General features: G+C 59.1%; 1 protein-coding gene and 1 non-coding gene across 4 annotated transcripts; both read left to right on the forward strand.

Moving 5' to 3' along the window:
- Positions 1 to 910: 910 nt before the first annotated feature.
- RIPOR1 (RHO family interacting cell polarization regulator 1) lies at positions 911 to 17,209 on the forward strand. Of its 3 annotated transcripts, none has more exons than XM_061138731.1 (22): positions 911 to 1,020; positions 8,737 to 8,863; positions 8,977 to 9,129; positions 9,296 to 9,374; positions 10,092 to 10,115; positions 10,197 to 10,250; positions 10,405 to 10,557; positions 10,673 to 10,736; positions 10,830 to 10,873; positions 10,952 to 11,077; positions 11,473 to 11,621; positions 11,695 to 11,824; positions 11,900 to 13,630; positions 13,715 to 13,836; positions 14,700 to 14,832; positions 15,095 to 15,230; positions 15,355 to 15,516; positions 15,773 to 15,928; positions 16,095 to 16,291; positions 16,379 to 16,462; positions 16,576 to 16,666; positions 16,807 to 17,209. In XM_061138731.1, exons 2-22 carry the CDS (start codon positions 8,760 to 8,762, stop codon positions 16,902 to 16,904), a joined length of 3,990 nt encoding a protein of 1,329 aa, XP_060994714.1. In that variant the 5' UTR covers positions 911 to 1,020; positions 8,737 to 8,759; the 3' UTR covers positions 16,905 to 17,209. The 3 variants fall into 3 exon arrangements, with proteins under 3 accessions (XP_060994714.1, XP_060994712.1, XP_060994713.1); XM_061138729.1 differs by lacking the exon at positions 911 to 1,020 and adding an exon at positions 7,783 to 7,929; XM_061138730.1 differs by lacking the exon at positions 911 to 1,020 and adding an exon at positions 7,783 to 7,929 and having other exon boundaries at positions 13,718 to 13,836.
- Positions 4,406 to 4,478, forward strand: TRNAW-CCA (transfer RNA tryptophan (anticodon CCA)). The gene has a single exon. It is a non-coding gene; the product is annotated as a tRNA-Trp (tRNA).
- Positions 17,210 to 17,778: the final 569 nt, after the last annotated feature.

Below are 17,778 nucleotides of genomic sequence, written 5' to 3' on the forward strand. Positions count from 1 at the left end.
AGCCTGACGGGTGGGAGAGCTTTCAGAGTTGGAGAGGACCAGTGTTATTTTACTGAGGGGAAGGGTGGGGGAGTGGAGCTGACCCTTTGAGTCCAGTGTGAGGTCAGCCATGAGCTCCACCTCAGCCCACTCCAGGGGAGAGCCAGCATTGTAGCCCCTTACTGGAAAAGAGTGGGTTCTGGCCCCCTTGGCCAGCAGGTACCCAGATCTTGCCAGGATCCTCACCCATGCTCCCAGAGTGAGCCTGAGACTCCACAGATGCAGGTGCCCAGGGAGTGGTGAACACGTGGCCTAGCTAAGAGCTCAGACTTACTGGCCAGATGGTGGCAGGAAGGGCAGCCTGCGCCCAGAGCAGGGAAACTGAGGCTGGCAGAGGGGCAAGGCTGAGGGGCAGCGTCCAGACCTGGAAGGTGCCTGGGTGAGGAGCAGGCTTCAGGCCTTCCTGTTGCCCTCCCCGAAACTGGGCCTGATCGTTTCTTCCAGCCAACCCAGCAGTGGCCGCTCCAAGACCTGTTTCAGGTAGAGGGGCCTTAAAGGTCTCTGGAGCCCACGGGATCTGTGGTGGTACCAGGCAAGCCGGGCTCCCTGGGGCACTAGGTTTGGGGGTCTGTGTAGGAAGGAATGTCTCCTTCCTGCCTTTGCTAATAGTTCTCCGAAAGCCGCCCAATTCCCGTGGATCCCGACCCCAAGCGCTGAGAACTCCCACCGCCCGCGTATCCTCCAGGATCCCTCTCGTCTCCACCCTGCCCGGTCAAGCCCGTGGACGCCGCAGGCCACCCCCTGCCGGGTTAGCGGAGAGGGCGGAGCGAGCCGCGGGCGCCTCCAGGGGTGCTAGAGCCGCGGGCGCGCCGGGGGTGGGGCCCAGCCGGCCAGGGGAGGAGCGGGGCGTCTGGGCGGCAGGCGGCGGAGCGGAGGGAGGGGCGGGCACCGGCGGCGGCGACCGCGGCAGCTGCGGCGCGACCTGACCCGGCAGGGACGAGTGCACGGAGAGCGCGAGGTCCGCTCAGCCAGCGCAGCCATGTGAGTGTCCCCGCCGTTTCCGGGGCCCGTGGCCCGGGCGGGGCTCGGGCGCGGCGGTTCTGGTGCCTCCCTCCGTCTGGGGAGTCCCGGATCTGCTGCCCCCGCTGCGGCCCTGTCCCGTGTCGCCCCATCCCTGGGACCCAGGCCCCACGGTGTCGTTCCTACCCTCCTCTCGGGCGCGGAGCTCGGCCACAAAGGCTGCCGCCTCGGGGCCTGCCGCACCCGGCGCTGCCGCCTCCCCTCCCACGGCCAGGCCCAGGCGGCCCGTGCCCTGGGGCTCTGGGGTGGGCCAGGCCTGAGGGTGGGCCTTAGGCGCCAGCCTGGGTGCTGGCACAGACGCTCACCGGGAGCCCCGCTGCCCTCGCCGCGGGAGAAACTGAGCTGGGAATGGGGAGAGGGCCCCGAGGGGCGCAGGCCCGCCTACTAGATGAGCTAATCTCTCTGGCCCCACTGGCTGTACTAAGCCGCTTTGGGGCCCGACCCGAGGTAGCCAATCTGGCCTTGGACTGGACTCTTCGCCCAAATGTGGCGGAGGCTAGAGAGGATCGCCTGGCTCTGTGGGGGAACAGACCCTGTACCTGAAAATGAAAGGCTGGTGTGAGGACTCTGCAAGCAGCCAGGCCTGGGCACCCTGCAGAACCGGTTTGGGGAAGGGGCTGCTCACCGCGGCTAGGGGTCTGGGTAAGCCTGGCTTTAGCACCCTCTATTCTCCTTTCCCCAAGACTAGAGTCTGGCCTCAGAGATTGACCCATCTCAGCCAGTTCTGGGTTGCTTTCTAATACAAGTCCGGGTTGGCTGGCCAAGCACCTACTGTGTGCAGTCTAGTATAACAAGAAAGATGGGCCATCTATGGGGCTTGCCCTGGGCCTGTACTGCCCAATTGTCGGCACAGCCTTCTGAGGACGGTTAACAGACAATCTGGCAGATGCAGAAACTGGCCCAGAGAGGTTAAGTAATATTCTGAAGATCACACAGCTGGTTTGGAGAGAAGTGGGAATTAGACCCAGATCTGAATTATTGCCACTGTACTAACCACTTCCCTGGCATGGAGGGTAGAGATGGGGTTGGGGGAGAGATGAGAACTGGAGTGTGAGGTACAAAATAGTCCAGGGAGACAGGAGACTTATTTCCCACTTCAGCCCGCCCTCCCTGTCCTGGGTCCTGTGGGGCAGCAGTTACAGAGGGGTACCTGGAAATGGGTGGGGGTGAGGGGAGCACACAGGGCACCGGGCTGGGTCCTCCCTGGGTGGAAAAGCAGGCAAGGAGGACGTGGCTGAGTCACTGCGGGCCCCTCGCTGGCTGCAGCTCCGACTAGCGCCTCTGCTAGGCCCAGCCAGGGGGAGGCCACAGGCTTCCAGTGCGCCGCCGTCCGGGGAATGTGACCAGCTGACCAGGGAGGGGGCCGGCAGGAAGTGAGGCCACCCGGCCGCCTCCGCCCGGTTCCGGGGTGGGGGGTCCCAGGCCGCACTGCGGCCCCTCTCCCTCCCTGCTCCCGCAGCTGCGGCATGACGTCAGCAACCGGGTTTGGGGCAGTTGCCATAGAGACAGGGGCAGGCTCTGGAGGGACCCCATTCTTCCCCGTAGCTGCCCCTGGCCCGGGTTATTTTTAGCATCTGTTTACCTCTGTCCTGGGCGGCCCTGCGGTAGGGCGGGGCGGGCTGGGGGACTCCCGGGAAAGCGGCTGGCCTGGCATTCCTCTGAGCTAGGCAGCACAGGTGGCAAGACCTGCCCCACATAAGTGCAGCAGTTTCGGCCTGAAGAGGGGATTGAAGGCTGTGGGATCTGGGGCCACGCAGGCGACCAGAGTTCCTTTCTTAGCTGCTCCAGCTGGCCATGCCACAGGTTCCAACACCCTTGAGACCTGGGTTCTTTCCCATGTCCAGAACAGACTTAAGGGCTGGCGAGAGTCTAGAGAATCCCCTGACTCTTATCAGCCAGCCCCTCCTCCAGTTGAGGTGGACCCTTTCTCTTAGCTCAAGGGGTTCAGCTTTTCTTCCCGCCCCCGGCAGGGGAGATCCTGCCTACTCACCCCCTGGAATTGTCACTTAGATTAATATTCTGATGGTCATTTGGACCAGCAGTTACACGTCCTGGTCCCTGTGGCAGAAGCCCAGTCAGAGAAAGAAAATTGATGGGAAGGTCAGCCTCCTCTAAGTCCGCCCCATCCACTCAGTTCCAGACTCCCAGGGATCCCCTACCGTGTCCTCTGGGGCTGCGGGTGGTGGTGCAGAACTCCACTTGCTGATCAGAAAGGAAGGAAGGGAAGAGGAAACTGACCATGCGGTAGGGGAGTTGGGGGGACAGAGACTGGAAATGTACCCCTGAAGTAGCTCAGAGCATTCCCAGTTCCATCAGCCCCCAGCGCAGACTCAGCTCCTGCCCGCCTCCACTGCTTTGGTGCAGGGCATGGAGGACACCGCAGTGAGCAGAGCAGGCAGGCCTCAGCCCCCAGAGCTCACAGTCTGGTTAAAAGACAGACCCTAAAGGAGAACTGACAACAGAATTATGTGACCTCAGGGATCAGAGAGAGGAAGCTATGAGGCGCCTACAAGGGGGAACCAATTGAGGGCAGGCTTCCTGAAGGAAGAGGTAGTACGGTCAAAGAAAAAAGAGGGAGCTGGTCAGGCTGAGAGTAGTGGGAAGGGGGTATAGGGTCAATGAGAGTTGCTGCTTATAGGCCTGGAGAGAATTCACGGTAGCTGGAACAGAATGACCTTGGGGGAGCAGAGGACTGTGAGGGGAGGAGGAAGGTATGTGAGGGGAGGAACAGAGCCTGAAGGTCTTGTGGGTCATGTTAGAGAGTCTGGACTTTATCCTTGGGGTAGGGGGATGCCCATGGATGTTTCACAAGAGTTCGACTAGAGGGATGTGAAAGATATAGAGTCCTGGCCCTACTACTTAACAGCTGGGTCATCTCAGGCAGATTAATAATTGTTAATAACAGCAGTTAATATTTACTGTGAGCTTACAATGAGGTATTGTGTCCACCCCAACTTCCCTACCCTACATGCAATTCTCCCTTCCCCGAAAACTCCCAATAGAGGAAGTATCTCATTTCATCCTCCCAACAGCCCTTAGAGATAGTTGTTATTATTACTGTTGTTATCCTCATTTAACAGATGGATATCTGCAGCCCAGAAAGGTTAGGAAATGTCTTGCCTGAAGTCACACAGCCAGTTAGCCTCAGGTTTCTCATCTGTGAAGTGGGGCTAATAGGACTCACCCCATAGGGTTGTTGTCAGGATTAAATGAGATGATGTTTATTAATTAAGTACAATGTCTGGCATAGAAAGCACTTGATAAAGGACAGTTTTTAGTATTGTCAGGTGACTGGCGTTTCAAGAGGGGTAGTGCTGTTATTGAATGAAGAATAGATCATGGGACTTCCCTGGTGGTCCAGTGGCTAAGATGCCATGCTCCCAATGCAGGGGGCCCAGGTTCGATCCCTGGTCAGGGAACTAAGATCCCACATGTCACAACTAAAGATCCTGAGTGCCGCAGCTAAGACCCAGTGCAGCCAAATAAATAAAACTAAAAAAAAAAAACCAAACAAACAAAAAAACAGATCATTGTGGGTTAGCATGGAGACAGGGAATTCATCAGGAAGCCGTTGTAGGATTCTAGGTGAGAATCGGTGATGGCTTGAACTTGAGTTCTAGGTGAGGGGGTGGATGTGACGGGACAGATGCCAGAGATGGCAGGAGTGGGTGACTGAGTAGATGTGTGGGTGGGTAACAGAGACTGAGGCATCCAGGATGATTCTTAGTTTCTGTCTTTAACAACTGGATACATAGATGATGGGCCTGTCATGGAGTGAGAAGGGAGAGTCAGGTTTGAGGAGGAAAGTGGTGAGTTTAGTTCGGGGACTTGAAATTCAGCACATCCCTAGTAGCCCACTCCAGTTTGTTACTCAGCTTCCGGGAGGCATCAGGCAGGCAGCTGGATGAACAGGCCTGGTACTCAGAAGAACGGTTTGGGCAAGGAAAAGAGAAAGAAGCTGGGAACCTTTAGATGGCATTGAGCTGTGGGAGAGGTGCCCAGTCCATAAGTGGGGAGGAGGATAAGCATCATTCAGGGATGGGGAGAAAGACAGATACCCTGTGGCGAAATAAGAAGTGCAGCCAGAGAGAGAGGTAGAAAGCCAGGGGCGTGTTGCCTCTTGAAATCCAAGAGAAGGAAAGGCTTGAGGAAGAGGAAGAGAACTGCCCAGTGAAAAACTTTGCTCGGATCAAGCAGGATAAGGACTAAACATTGAACACGCAATTCAGCAATGGGGAAGTCACTGGCAACCGTGTCATCCAGACCAGTCAGGAGTGCAGGGTACAGAAACTGGACAGGGTAGGAAGAAGAGTGGGTGGGTGGGGAGAGGAGGTGGAGGTGGACACACCTCTTCAAGAAACTTGGCTCTGAAAGAGCCAAATAGGGTGAGGGGTGGGTAGCTGGAAAGAGACTGCGAGTCCACAGAGGGGTCATTTCTTTTTATAGTTGATTTATTTAAAGTTAGCTTTGTATTGAAATAGAATATTCACACAGAAAGGGTACATGCCCTAAGTGGACAGCTCACAATACATTTTCACAAAGGAACACACCCATGCAGGATCAGGAAATAAAACCCAGATTAGGAAACAGAACATAATCAGTACCCTGTCAGCCCCCTTGTGCTCCCTTCCAGTCACTACTCCCCAGGGCTAGTGTCACTGCTATTAATAGTCACTACTATCTATTGACTTCTGCCACCATAGGTTAACTGTTTTTGAACATCATATCAACTCATACATGTATCCTCTCTTAGTATATGTGCTGCCGAAGCGAGCACACATGTATCCTCTCTTGTGGTCTTGCTTCTTTCACTCAACCTTATGTCTGTAGGCTTCATCCCTGTTGTTGCATGTAGTTGTATATTGTTCATTCTTTTTTGTTGTTGTTGTTCATTCTTTTCATTGTATAGCATTCTATTATATCTACCGGTGGGCATTTGGATATTTCCAGGGTAGCTTTCACCTTTTATGTGGGAGTGACTGGAACTTGTTTGAGGTTTGTGGCGAAAGACTGAAACATCTTCCATGGGAGGGGAGAGGGATGGCTAGGGCCACACGTGAGGATTTCCCACGTGGGAAACAAGAGCCTGGCTGAGGTTGAGACTTGCTCTTTTCCAGCCCAGCTGCTGTGCCAAGATCTCTGGTGGCTCCCGCTAGCCTGAGTGCAGGTGCAGAGAAGGCAGGGGGTTGGGTTGCCCAGGGTTGGTTTCTGCCAGATAAGGGAGTAGCCCAGAGTGCCGGGGATATTAGCAGGCGGGCAAGCTGGAGGGGTGGCTGCAGATCCAGGCTGGGGAGAAGGCTGTGCCGGGAGTGTGGGAGGGAGGTGGCGGGGAGAAAGGAAGCAGAGGCAGCTTGTGAGCTTTGTGCAGGGCGATGTCTGTGCAATCACAGCTGCATCTCCAGTGACTAGAGTAAGATTGTTACTTAGTAAATAGTTGAATAAATGAGCTGAGAGCTTCAGGAGGTCTCAAGTAGAAGGCAGATGAGATGGGGGTGATGGAGAGATCCTAAAAGTTGTGGTCAGTGTGGTTCTGATTCAGGAAGGGGGGCACTCCAGAGCCAGGTGATGAGGCTGGGGTGTTCCGATGGAGGGTGGCTGCAGGGAGCAGAGAGTGGTGGGCAATCCACAGGAATGGATAGCTGCCAGAGTAGGGGGGCACAGCACTGTCTTCAAGGAGGGAGGGGGAGATAGCACTTCTCAAGATCCTGGGACATCTTGCATCTGAGTCTGTATCTGGGGGTGGGGGTGACTGACTGGAAATGCAGATGCCTGGGCCCACCTCAGTCTTTTGGGGAGAAAGTAAGCCCAGGACGGCTGAATGGAGCATCAGGGAGCAGCAGTGTTTACAGGGTAGGGGAGCACCTAGCTCCTCTGAGGGGATGAGATGCCCAGTGGACCCTGGGCATGGTGGCCTCTATCCAGGCAAGAGTTGGATGGGGATAGTCAATGGAGAGATACTGGGAGCAAGAAAGGGCGAACATCAAGGGGATTCAGCCCATGCAAGCTGGGAGCCCGAGGATGGGGCCTCTCTCCTAGGAGGCAATTTCTGCTGGAGAGAAGGCGCTGATCAGCAGTGGGACCTGATCCTCTCCCCATGGCCTGGGGGTGGAGGGAGTCCCTCAGACTAAGCACCACTTCTGTGGATGGAGGGATGGGGGTGGTGCACGGTGCTGTGGGACTATCTGCCCCCAGTTCCTTCTCTTCCTTCTGAGGGCAGCAGCACATAATATGGGGTTGAGCCTGTCGCCCACTTTCAGGTCCGCCCTTCTCAGCCTCAGGGCCGCCTCATGCTCAGTGCCTCTCTGTCATCCTTCTGCACAGTCCCTCCACTCAGCACCCGCAGCCCTTACTTCTGCTCTCGCAGAAGACCTCACATACTCAGAACCCCATCTCTCAGCCCTCTGTACTCAGACCTCTCTCAGCACCCTCCAACAGGCGCTCTATGAGCCCCCTGTGTTAACTACACTCAGTTCAGCCCCCACCCTGTTGTCTTCACTCTGTTTATCCCTCCATATACACCGCCATGCTCGACTCCCCTTACCCGCACTCCAGACCCGGCTGAGACGATCCCCGCCAGTCCCCAGCCCGAGGGGGACCCCGGTCACCCCTCCCAGAGGCCAGGGGGGCCGCGGGCCCGGTGCCCCCCTGATCCGGCCGGTCCCGCCCCATCCCGGCGGGCTGAGTCAGGCGGCAGGAACTGGGCGGGGGGCGGCGCCGGGAGGAGCTGAAGCCAGGAGCCAGAGTCTCTGGGAGCGAGCACGGAGTCCAGCCGGGCCGGCACCGAGGGGCCCTGGGCCCGAGTGGACTCGGGGGGGCCAGCGCGGGGGTTAGGGGGCTGTCCCGGACCTACCATGAGCGCCAAGAAGAGAGGTAGGACCCGGTCTGGGGCTGCGGAGGCTCCGGGGCTGTCCCAGGGGCGTGCGGGCCGAGTTCTGGGCGCCCGGGGCGCGGGGTTCGCCGGATCTGTGTGGGGCTTTGCCAAGGATCTCTTCCCGCTAAGGTCCGGGCAAAGGCGGCTGTCTGTGACTCAGTTTCCCGATCCGAGTCTCAGGGAAGAGGAGGGGGCGGGGCCCTTCTCGGCACTGCCCCTCACCCTGGGAATCCCCGGGCTCTGGGCGCCTCGGGGCGGGTGGCGGCTGGAGGGGAGCAGCTTCCGCGGGGCGGGCGGGTCTGGGGAGCCCAACCTGCGCAGGCCGGGCCTGCCAGACCGCTCCGCTGGGCTCCAAGCATGCACCCCGCCCCGCCCCGTGACCTCCCGCGGCCTCTCGGGGTGCGGGCGTGGGAGCTCCTGGCCCCACTTGGGGGAGGAGGTCAGGGGCAGGGCTGGGGAACCCGCCCCACGCCCGGGTAAACAGACGCTTCCGCACATTCTTTGCGTGCCCCTCCCCTTTCCTGCCCCTTCCCAGCCCGGGGAGGGTCCCAGCGCGACCCCCCTTCCTGCCCCGCGCGGCAGGCGGAGCCTGCACCTCTGCAGGAAGTGGGGGCCGAGCCGAGGCCACGCTGAGTCCGAGACCGAGTCAGCCGCGGCCGCCCTGTCATTAGGGCCCAGGCCGGTGCGTTTTGGCCTGCCCGCGGCAAGCGGTGGTATCCAGAGGGACTGAGAAACAGAGGCTGGGCTGCAGGGAGGGGGCTTCAAGGGCCTGACTGGCGCTGGACACCCGCCCTCGCCACCCCCAGGGAGCCCCGCGCGGACTCATTCCATGATGTCCCTGTCGGTGCGGCCGCAGCGCCGCCTGCTCAGCGCCCGGGTCAGTAGGAGCCAGTCCTTCGCAGGCGTCCTCGGCAACCAGGAGCGGGGGCCCAGGTAGGCAGCAGAGGGGGGCTGACGGGTCCAGAGAGGTTCGCCGGGTTGGAGTGTGCCAGTGAGGGTGTGGGGGAGGACTTCTTGCCTCTTTCTGAGTGCAGTCTCTTCTTCAGGAGCTTCCCGGCCTTCAGTCCCCCGGGGCCCCCACGGAAGCCCCCAGCGCTCTCCCGGGTGTCCAAGATGTTTTCAGTGGCGCACCCGGCCCCCAAGGTCCCGCAGCCTGAGCGCCTGGACCTGGTGTACACTGCGCTCAAGCGAGGCCTGACGTAAGCAGTGCCCTCCCAACCCCTTGTCCCAGGATCCCTCCCTAAGGCTTCTACCCTTCCTGCTAATGGGAACTTTCCCCAGCCTCACTCCCTCTCCTCACTGCCCCTTCCTTGGGCAGATAGAGGCTGGAGAAGTAAGAGAACTCTGTGGTCACCGTTTACCCAGGGCCTATTTGGAAGTGCACCAGCAGGAGCAGGAGAAACTCCAAGGACAGATAAGGGAGTCCAAGAGGAATTCCCGCCTGGTGAGTGAAGAGTTGGCATCCTGTATGTCCTGGATTACCGCTCTTTGCTCTTGTGGTGTTGGGGGGCTGGGCAGGGCCAGTGCTGGCTAACATCAGGGCTGTTTTCTGGGGTGACGCAGTCCAGGTGTGACTAGAAAAGGGGTATCAGGCAAAACTGATAGGAGCTTTCTCTCTTCCGCCTTCCCAGGCTGCATGCACTTTCTGCCTGTGACCCAGTGCCTGCCCCCCTGGGAACTTCCAGTGGGGTGGGTCAAACCCTGCTGACATGGATTATGTTGAGATTAGGTTTTGGTGGTCCTGAGCGAGAGCCATGGTTTTTTCCGGGGAGCAGGTCAGGGCTTCGTGGAGAAAGAACCATTTCTGCTGGGTCTTGGAGAATCAACAGGAGTTCCCTGTCAGGGGGAACCAAGCATGAGGAGGCACAGAGTGCTCGTCCTAGGGATGGTCACAAAGGCAGTGGGCCAGGGGAGGGGTCTCATAGAAGAGGCAGGGGGAAGAGTGCTGGAGTGGTCCTGAGGACCAGATCTCTGACACCTGCAGAGACCAGGCATGTGAGAGGTAGGCCAGTTCCTGCTTTGACTGGAATAGCTGTGGACTGTGGTGTGAGAGGAGGAAGCCTGGGAGGGAAGGGTGCTGGATGCTCTGGCCAAGCGGGTGCCCCTGCTGGAGTTCTTCCCCTACCTCCTAATGTGCACCCCCCCCCCCCCTTCCTTGCAGGGCTTCCTATATGACCTGGACAAGGTGAGTGTATGTTGGCAGAGGTTGACTCAGAGGTAGGTAGAGGGCCCTGGGCCTCAGGCTTCTAACACACCTTTCCCCCAGCAAGTCAAGTCCATTGAACGCTTCCTGCGACGGCTGGAGTTCCATGCCAGCAAGGTACTGGTGCGGCATACGTGTGTGTTTGCAACCTGGGGTGGGGGGTCGGGTGTCACAGGGAGAGCGGGTGATGGTAGGCCCTGGGGGAGGCCCTGAGGGAGCAACCCCAGCAGTGAGTCTCAGTCCCCCTCTGCCACCCCACTCTTCTACCCAGATTGATGAACTGTATGAGTCATACTGCGTGCAGCGGCGTCTCCGGGACGGCGCCTACAACATGGTCCGTGCCTACAGCACCGGCTCCCCGGGGAGCCGCGAGGCCCGGGACAGCCTGGCCGAGGCTACTCGAGGGCATCGCGAGTACACAGAGGTGAGGGATGTGTGCCCCTGAGGCTGAGGCACAGGGTACAGTAGAGTTGGTGAGAGGGGACTGGGTTTTGACTTCTTCCTGTCGTTCCCCCCCCACCCCCCATCTCTCCGTCCAGAGCATGTGTCTGCTGGAGAGCGAGCTGGAAGCACAGCTGGGCGAGTTCCACCTTCGGATGAAAGGTACTGAGCAGTGAGGCCGACTGGCGGCCAAGGGAGGGAAGTGTGTGCCTGAGACCCCTCGACCCAGCTCATCTCCTTCTCCCCGACTCCCAGGGCTGGCCGGCTTTGCCAGGCTGTGTGTTGGCGACCAGTATGAGGTAGGAGGATGGGAAGGGAGGGGCTGGGATGGCAGGGTCGCAACGTGGAAGTCTGCTTCATCCTGCCTCTTCCCCTAGATCTACATGAAATATGGGCGTCAGCGCTGGAAACTACGGGGCCGCATAGAGAGCAGTGGAAAGCAGGTGTGGGACAGCGAGGAAACCGTCTTTCTGCCTCTGCTCACGGAATTCCTGTCCATCAAGGTGACGTCTCTGCCCAGGACCATAGGATACCAAGATCCTGTGACTCTGTGACCCATGAACCCTTTGGACCTTCATGACCTTGAGACCCTTAATGCCTGTGACCCCCACCTGGTTCCTTGGCCCTGTGAATGTGTGACCCCTTGACCTTCATGACCCTGTGATTTCCCCATGATCTTCTGACCTGGTGAATATTTGACCCCTGAACTCCCATGAGGCTGTGACCCCATGACCATAGTGACTACAGATTTGGACCTCTGATCCCTGTGCTCCCAGAATGCTTCAAGTTTGCATGGATAGCCCCATGACCCTGAGACTGTGCAAGTTCAGACCTCTGATCCCCCACAATCTCATGACCCCTACACCCTTATGACCCCACCATGCATTCTTGGCTACAGGTGACAGAACTGAAGGGCCTGGCCAACCATGTGGTTGTAGGTAGCGTCTCCTGTGAGACCAAGGACCTGTTCGCTGCCTTGCCCCGGGTTGTAGCAGTGGATATTAATGATCTTGGCACCATCAAGCTCAGCTTGGAAGTGACATGGAGGTTGGTGGGGTTGAGGGACTTGGAGAGAGGGCTGGGATTTGTGTTGTCTGCTAACAGCTTCTTTCCTCTCTAGTCCCTTCGACAAGGATGACCAGCCCTCAGCTGCTTCTACTGTCAACAAGGCCTCCACAGTCACCAAGCGCTTCTCCACCTATAGCCAGAGCCCACCAGACACACCCTCGCTTCGGGAACAGGCCTTTTATGTGAGTCACATCCCAGGCTCAGCACCACCTTCCCCAAGAAGAGGTGGTCCTGAAATGTCCTTTCCTCTCTCCCAGAATATGCTGAGGCGGCAGGAGGAGCTGGAGAATGGGACAGCATGGTCCCTGTCATCTGAATCTTCCGATGACTCATCCAGCCCACAGCTCTCAGGCACTGCCCGCCACTCCTCAGCCCCCAGGCCCCTGGTGCAGCAGCCTGAGCCTCTGCCCATCCAAGTTGCCTTCCGTAGGGCTGAGACCTCCACTTCTGGGCCCATGGATGAGGAGGGGGCTGTGGCCCCAGCCTTGGCCAATGGTCATGCCCCCTACAGCCGGACTCTGAGCCACATCAGTGAGGCCAGTGTGGACGCCGCCCTGGCTGAGGCTTCAGTGGAGGCTGCAGACCTAGAAAGTCTAGTCCGGGGACCTAGCCCACCTGCGTGCCCAGATCCCACCCATGGGGAGATCCCTGCTCCTGTCCCTCCTGCCCTGGATGCTGGCCATTCTGCCACAAGCCACACTCTTAGTACAACAGGCCCTGCCCCGTCTGCTCACCTAGGCTCGGCTAACAAGACCATAAATTCTAGCTCTCCTGAACTGCCCACGCACACCACTACAGGCTCCACCTCTAGTGCCATAAGCCCTACCCTTAGTGCTCGAAGCCTCACTCACTCTACCACAGCTTCTACCCACAAGATGGTGGTCTCTATCCTCACTACCACAGGTCCTACCCCCAGTACCACAGGGCCAGTCCAGACCACCACAAGTCCCACCCACAAACCAGCGCTTGCTACCCTCACTCCTGCAGCTCCTAGCCCCAGTACTACAGACCCAGTCCAGACCACCACAAGCCTCAGCCACACTGTCACAAACTTGACACACACTGTCACAAGCGCTACCAACAAGCCCATGGGCTCTACTCTCATTACTGCAGGCCCTACAGCCAGTGCCACAGGTCCAGTGCAGACTACCACTAGCTCCACCCACGCCGCCCCAAGCCCCACCCATGCCACAAGCCACTCCCACATCACCACAAGCCACTCCCACACTACTGTGAGCCCCATCCATATCACTACAAGCCCCACCCACACCACAGGCTCCACCCACACTACTGCAAGCCCCACCCACACCACCACAGGCCCCACCCACACTACTGCAAGCCCCACCTATACCACCACAGGCCCCACCCACACTACTGCAAGCCCCACCTATACCACCACAGGCCCCACCCATACTACTGCAACCACTACTCCCAAAGCCAAGATGTCAACTAACACCACTACACCTAATGCCAAGGACCCAGTCCAGAACACCAGGAATCCCACCCATTCTGTCACAAGCCCCACTCTTATAACTGTAAGCCCCTCCACTATTCTAGACTTTGCCAAGCTCTCCAGCTCTTCTGCAAATACAGACCCTCCCCACCTAGGCACTGACCCCCTATCTGGTAGTTACCTAGCCTCCACTCCTTGCACTCAGGCAGACCCCATAGCCCCCAGCACCTCCCATCCAAGTCCTGCTTGTTCTAGTTGGGAGCCCCTCACAAGCCCTTCGCCGGACCCCCCAGAAGCCATCTGTCAGAGCCCAAATCTCCCTCCCTCACCCCTAGCCCCTTTGCCCCAGTATCCAGACCCTGGAGTGGCCAGGGCTTCTCCGGCCCCAGTTCCAGGGGCAGCTGGAGGGGCTGGGGACAGGAGGCTGGAAGAGGCTCTGGGGGCCCTGGTGGCTGCCCTGGATGACTATCGTGGCCAGTTCCCTGAGCTGCAGGGCCTGGAGCAGGAGGTGACCCGGCTGGAGAGTCTGCTCATGGTGAGGAGGGCCGGACTGGGCTGCGGTGGTACAGGGAGGGCAGCCATGCAGGGGCAGCAGCTCTGATGCCCTTCAAAACCCCAGCAGAGACAAGGCCTGACTCGGAGCCGGGCCTCCAGTCTCAGCATCACTGTGGAGCACGCCCTGGAGAGCTTCAGCTTCCTCAACGAGGATGAAGATGAAGACAATGACAGTCCTGGGGACAGGTGAGAAGGGCGAGGTGAGGAGGAAGAAGGGTGGTGAGTACCAGGTGAAGGAGAAAGGTGAGAAAGGGGAACAGGTGAGGTGAGGCCAGGTGGACCACATAGAGAGCAGCAAGATGAGAGGTGGGCGGGAGGAGGGGGGTTCCTGGTGGGTGCCTCTGTGTTCACCCCACCTGTGTACTCCTTGTGCGTCCTTGGTGCCCATGTTTTCAACCCCATCTGTATCCCCAGTGCTTCTGGCCACCTTCCTCCTCATCCCTGCAGTGTCTGCCTCCCCCGTCGGTCCCTGTCAGCTCCTGAGTCTCCAGCTCCTCCTCTCTTCCTTGGCCTCACCTTGAACCCACGCTATGAACGAGCCCTTTCTGTGCCTCCCTGTGCGTCCTGGGTCCCTCAGCATCAACCTCCTCTGTCTGGATCCCAATCTGCCCAGAGACCCAGGCCCCTTGGCTCTCTGTCCCGGAGTAGCCTTTGCCAACTCCCAGTTGAAGATCTTGCGCGGCCCCTCCTCCCTCCGATGCTGCACAGGTTACGACCCCGTGCCCCGCGCCCCTTGGGCCACAACCTCTCGCAGTCCACTTTGTGTAGGCCATCCCGCCTGCAGCCCTACTCCCACCCGTCCTGGCCCCAGCGATCCTGGAGGTTGTAGCTGGAGGGGGCCCTGGGCAGATGGGCTCTGGGCAGACCCCTGCTACCCCCTGTTAGTCCCAGCCCTTTCCTCCTTCTGGAAGCCTTCCATGAACTTGCCTGTTGTCTGTTGTTTGTGTGTCATCTGTTCTGTTCTGGGATGTGGAGAGCTTAATAAAAATTCACTGGTGACCAGATGATGATGTGTGCTCCTGGGGCGGTTGACCCCATCTTTCTCTCAGGCCCCCAAACAGCCTAGCACCTGGGGCTGAGGACAGCCTCGACTCGCCCAGTGCCCGACCCCTCAGCACAGAGTGTCCAGCTCTGGATGCTGCCTTGGTCCAGCACCTGTATCACTGCAGCCGCCTCCTGCTGGTGAGGCTAGTGGTGTTCCCCCGACCCTCCCCTGGTAGCTGCTTCCCCCAGGGAGCCCTGCGCCTCACTCATGGCCCTTCACCCCTCCTCTGAGTTCCACTCCCCAATGTCCCAGGGCCTGGCTCTTGCTGAATGGAACACCTCCCACACTCTGGCTCCCCCAAGCCTCTCCCGATGCATGCTGGGACTTGCAGTCCCCGGTCTCCATCCTCTCTAAGCTCTACCTTGAGGTCTGAGCTACTTGGCCACCCCTGTTCTCCAGAAACTGGGCACATTTGGGCCCCTGCGCTGCCAGGAGGCATGGGCCCTGGAGCGGCTACTGCGGGAGGCCCGAGTGCTTGAAGCAGTATGCGAGCTCAGCAGGCGATGGGAAATGCCTGCCACCTCTGCCCAGGAAGGTAAAGGCTGTGTGGGCCCTGGCTCACGTGTGTCCCGGAGCTCCCGCCTTGCCCTGCCCCACCTGCACGCCTGTCTCACCACCTGCCTGCTCTGTTGCTGACAGTTTCCTGCATCTCCTCACAGTGGTGCAGTTCTCGGCCTCTCGGCCTGGCTTCCTGACCTTCTGGGACCAATGCACAGAGGGACTCAGCCCTTTCATCTGCCCTGTGGAGCGGGTGCTCCTCACCTTCTGCAATCAGTACAGCGCCCGTCTCTCCCTGCGTCAGCCAGGCTTAGCCGAGGCCGGTGAGTGGGCTGCCGGCCTGCCCCCTCTACCCTCCTTTCTCAGATCCCCAGTGATGGGACCTTAGGGAAAGCCAGGTCAGCCCACACACACACGCTGAGTTGAGTACTGGGAAGAAATAACAAAAGCACATGCCTCAGCACAAAAGGGCCCAGATCAGACAGGGACTTCCTGGACGTGCACCAGGGATGGGGCACCCTTCCCTCTGATGACCCAGGTCCCTCCACTCCCTGAGACCTGCAACCCTGCCTCCCACAGTGTGCGTCAAGTTCCTGGAGGATGCCCTGGGCCAGAAGCTGCCCCGGAGCCAGGCAGGCCCTGGAGAGCAGCTCACCATCTTCCAGTTCTGGAGTTACATCGAAGCCTTGGACTGCTCCTCCATGGAGGCCTATGTAACTGAGACAGCTGAGGAGGGTGAGGCAGTGGCCCTGGTCCCAAAGTGACCTGGCCCTGTGGGTGGGTCTGAAGGTGTAGATTCAGGACACAAGGGTACAAAAGACCCTACCCCCAGAGGCTCTTTGCCCTGCCACCTTGTTCCAACTGACACCCCCTCCCCCACTGCCCAAATTCCTTCTTTCAGTGTTACTGGTGCGGAATCTGAACTCTGATGACCAGGCTGTTGTGCTGAAGGCCCTGAGGTTGGCACCTGAGGGGCGGCTTCAAAGGGATGGACTCCGGGCCCTCAGCTCTCTGCTTGTCCACGGCAACAACAAGGTCATGGCTGCTGTCAGCACTCAGCTCCGGAGCCTGTCGCTGGGCCCCACCTTCAGGGAAAGGGTGAGAGTTGGGCAGGCCTCCCTGGAGGGCGGAGGCTGGGGTCCCACCTGAGTCCCGCACTGAGTTTGCCCTCCCACCCTTACCCAGGCCCTACTGTGCTTCCTGGAACAGCTGGAGGACGAGGATGTGCAGACCAGAGTGGCCGGCTGCCTGGCTCTGGGCTGCATCAAGGTGACCCCTGCTGACCTTCCCCCCCGCCTCCTCCGCCTCCCCTCCCAGCTCCCCGAGCCCTGGGCCCTGAGCCTGCTCCGCTGGGCCCACCTCAGTGCTCTCTCCCCTGGTAGGCTCCAGAAGGCATTGAGCCCCTGGTGTACCTCTGCCAGACGGACACAGAAGCTGTGAGGGAAGCAGCTCGGCAGAGCCTGCAACAGTGTGGTGAGGCTGGGGATCAGGAGGCACGAGTCTAGTTGAGTTCTAGGACATTTGGCTGCTGGGAGTAGGGGTGAGATGGGGTCAGGGGCGGGAGGGAAGGGTGGAGCTAGGACCACTCCTGACCCCATCCTTATCCATTCCAGGAGAAGAGGGACAGTCTGCCCACCGAAGGCTGGAGGAGTCACTGGATGCCCTGCCCCGCATCTTTGGGCCCGGCAGCATGGCCAGCACAGCATTCTAAACTCCCCACCCAGCGGCCCCCACTGTCCCTTCCCCGCACCTTCAGGGCTTACCAGGCACTGGCAGGGAGGATGAGGGCTGGCTCCAGACATCCCTCCCTCACAGATTCCTATCAATGAAAATCTAATATATTCTCCTGTTGTCCTTGGGGTTGGTGGAGTCAGTGCCACAGTCAAGTGCCTCCCAGCCTCGGCTCAGCACACTTGCCATAGATCAGTGTCCTGGGCCTGGCCGTCCTGCCTCTGCCCTGCCCTTGGTTTTGTATTTTATTTACAGAGTTTTACAGAAAATAAAAAAAAAAAAAAAAAAAAAGCAGAAATGCCTTTCCTACATAGCCTGGACTGGTGCACTCCTAACCTCCTGCTCCAGCATCTTCTGGCTGTGGCCCTGACACTAGTGTGTCCACACACCAACCGTGACAGTACCATGTGCTTTTGTCCTGGAAATCCAGATGGAAGAAGCCCAGAGGCTGGAACTGGTCTTGGAAAAGAGGGCAGAGGAAGAGGGTGGTGGAGTGTTGCTGAGGAGGCCCGGCCTGCAGGTGGGTGTACCCTGGGCCTGGAAGCTATGGGACTAGACTGGAGCTAAACTCTGGAGCTGGCCTAGAGAAGGCCCAAAGGGTGCCAGTCTTGAGAATGGCTCCCCAGCAGCAGCTGGCTTGGCTGGGAGGCAGAGGAAGGAGGCAGGAAGAGAAGGTGTGGTGGTGGCTGGAGCTTCTGGCCACCAGGGGGCAGCAGAACCCCGTCAGGGAATGCCAGGCTTCTGGGTCTTTACTTCAGCAAAGGCAGCTTCCTACAGAAGGGGCTGTGCCCAAGGAGGTTCGTGAACGCTGAGTGGGTTGAGAGGAGGTTCTTGCAGAGGGGATAGCTGGGGCC

The sequence above is a fragment of the Dama dama genome, chromosome 4, assembly GCF_033118175.1.
Source record: "Dama dama isolate Ldn47 chromosome 4, ASM3311817v1, whole genome shotgun sequence".
NCBI classification, from domain to species: domain Eukaryota; kingdom Metazoa; phylum Chordata; class Mammalia; order Artiodactyla; family Cervidae; genus Dama; species Dama dama.

Coding starts and splice junctions, on each gene's coding strand:
- RIPOR1 (XM_061138729.1), top strand. Junction 9,375..10,091: donor CCAAGAGGAATTCCCGCCTG/GTGAGTGAAGAG, acceptor CCTTCCTTGCAG/GGCTTCCTATATGACCTGGA. Junction 15,929..16,094: donor AACTGAGACAGCTGAGGAGG/GTGAGGCAGTGG, acceptor TCCTTCTTTCAG/TGTTACTGGTGCGGAATCTG.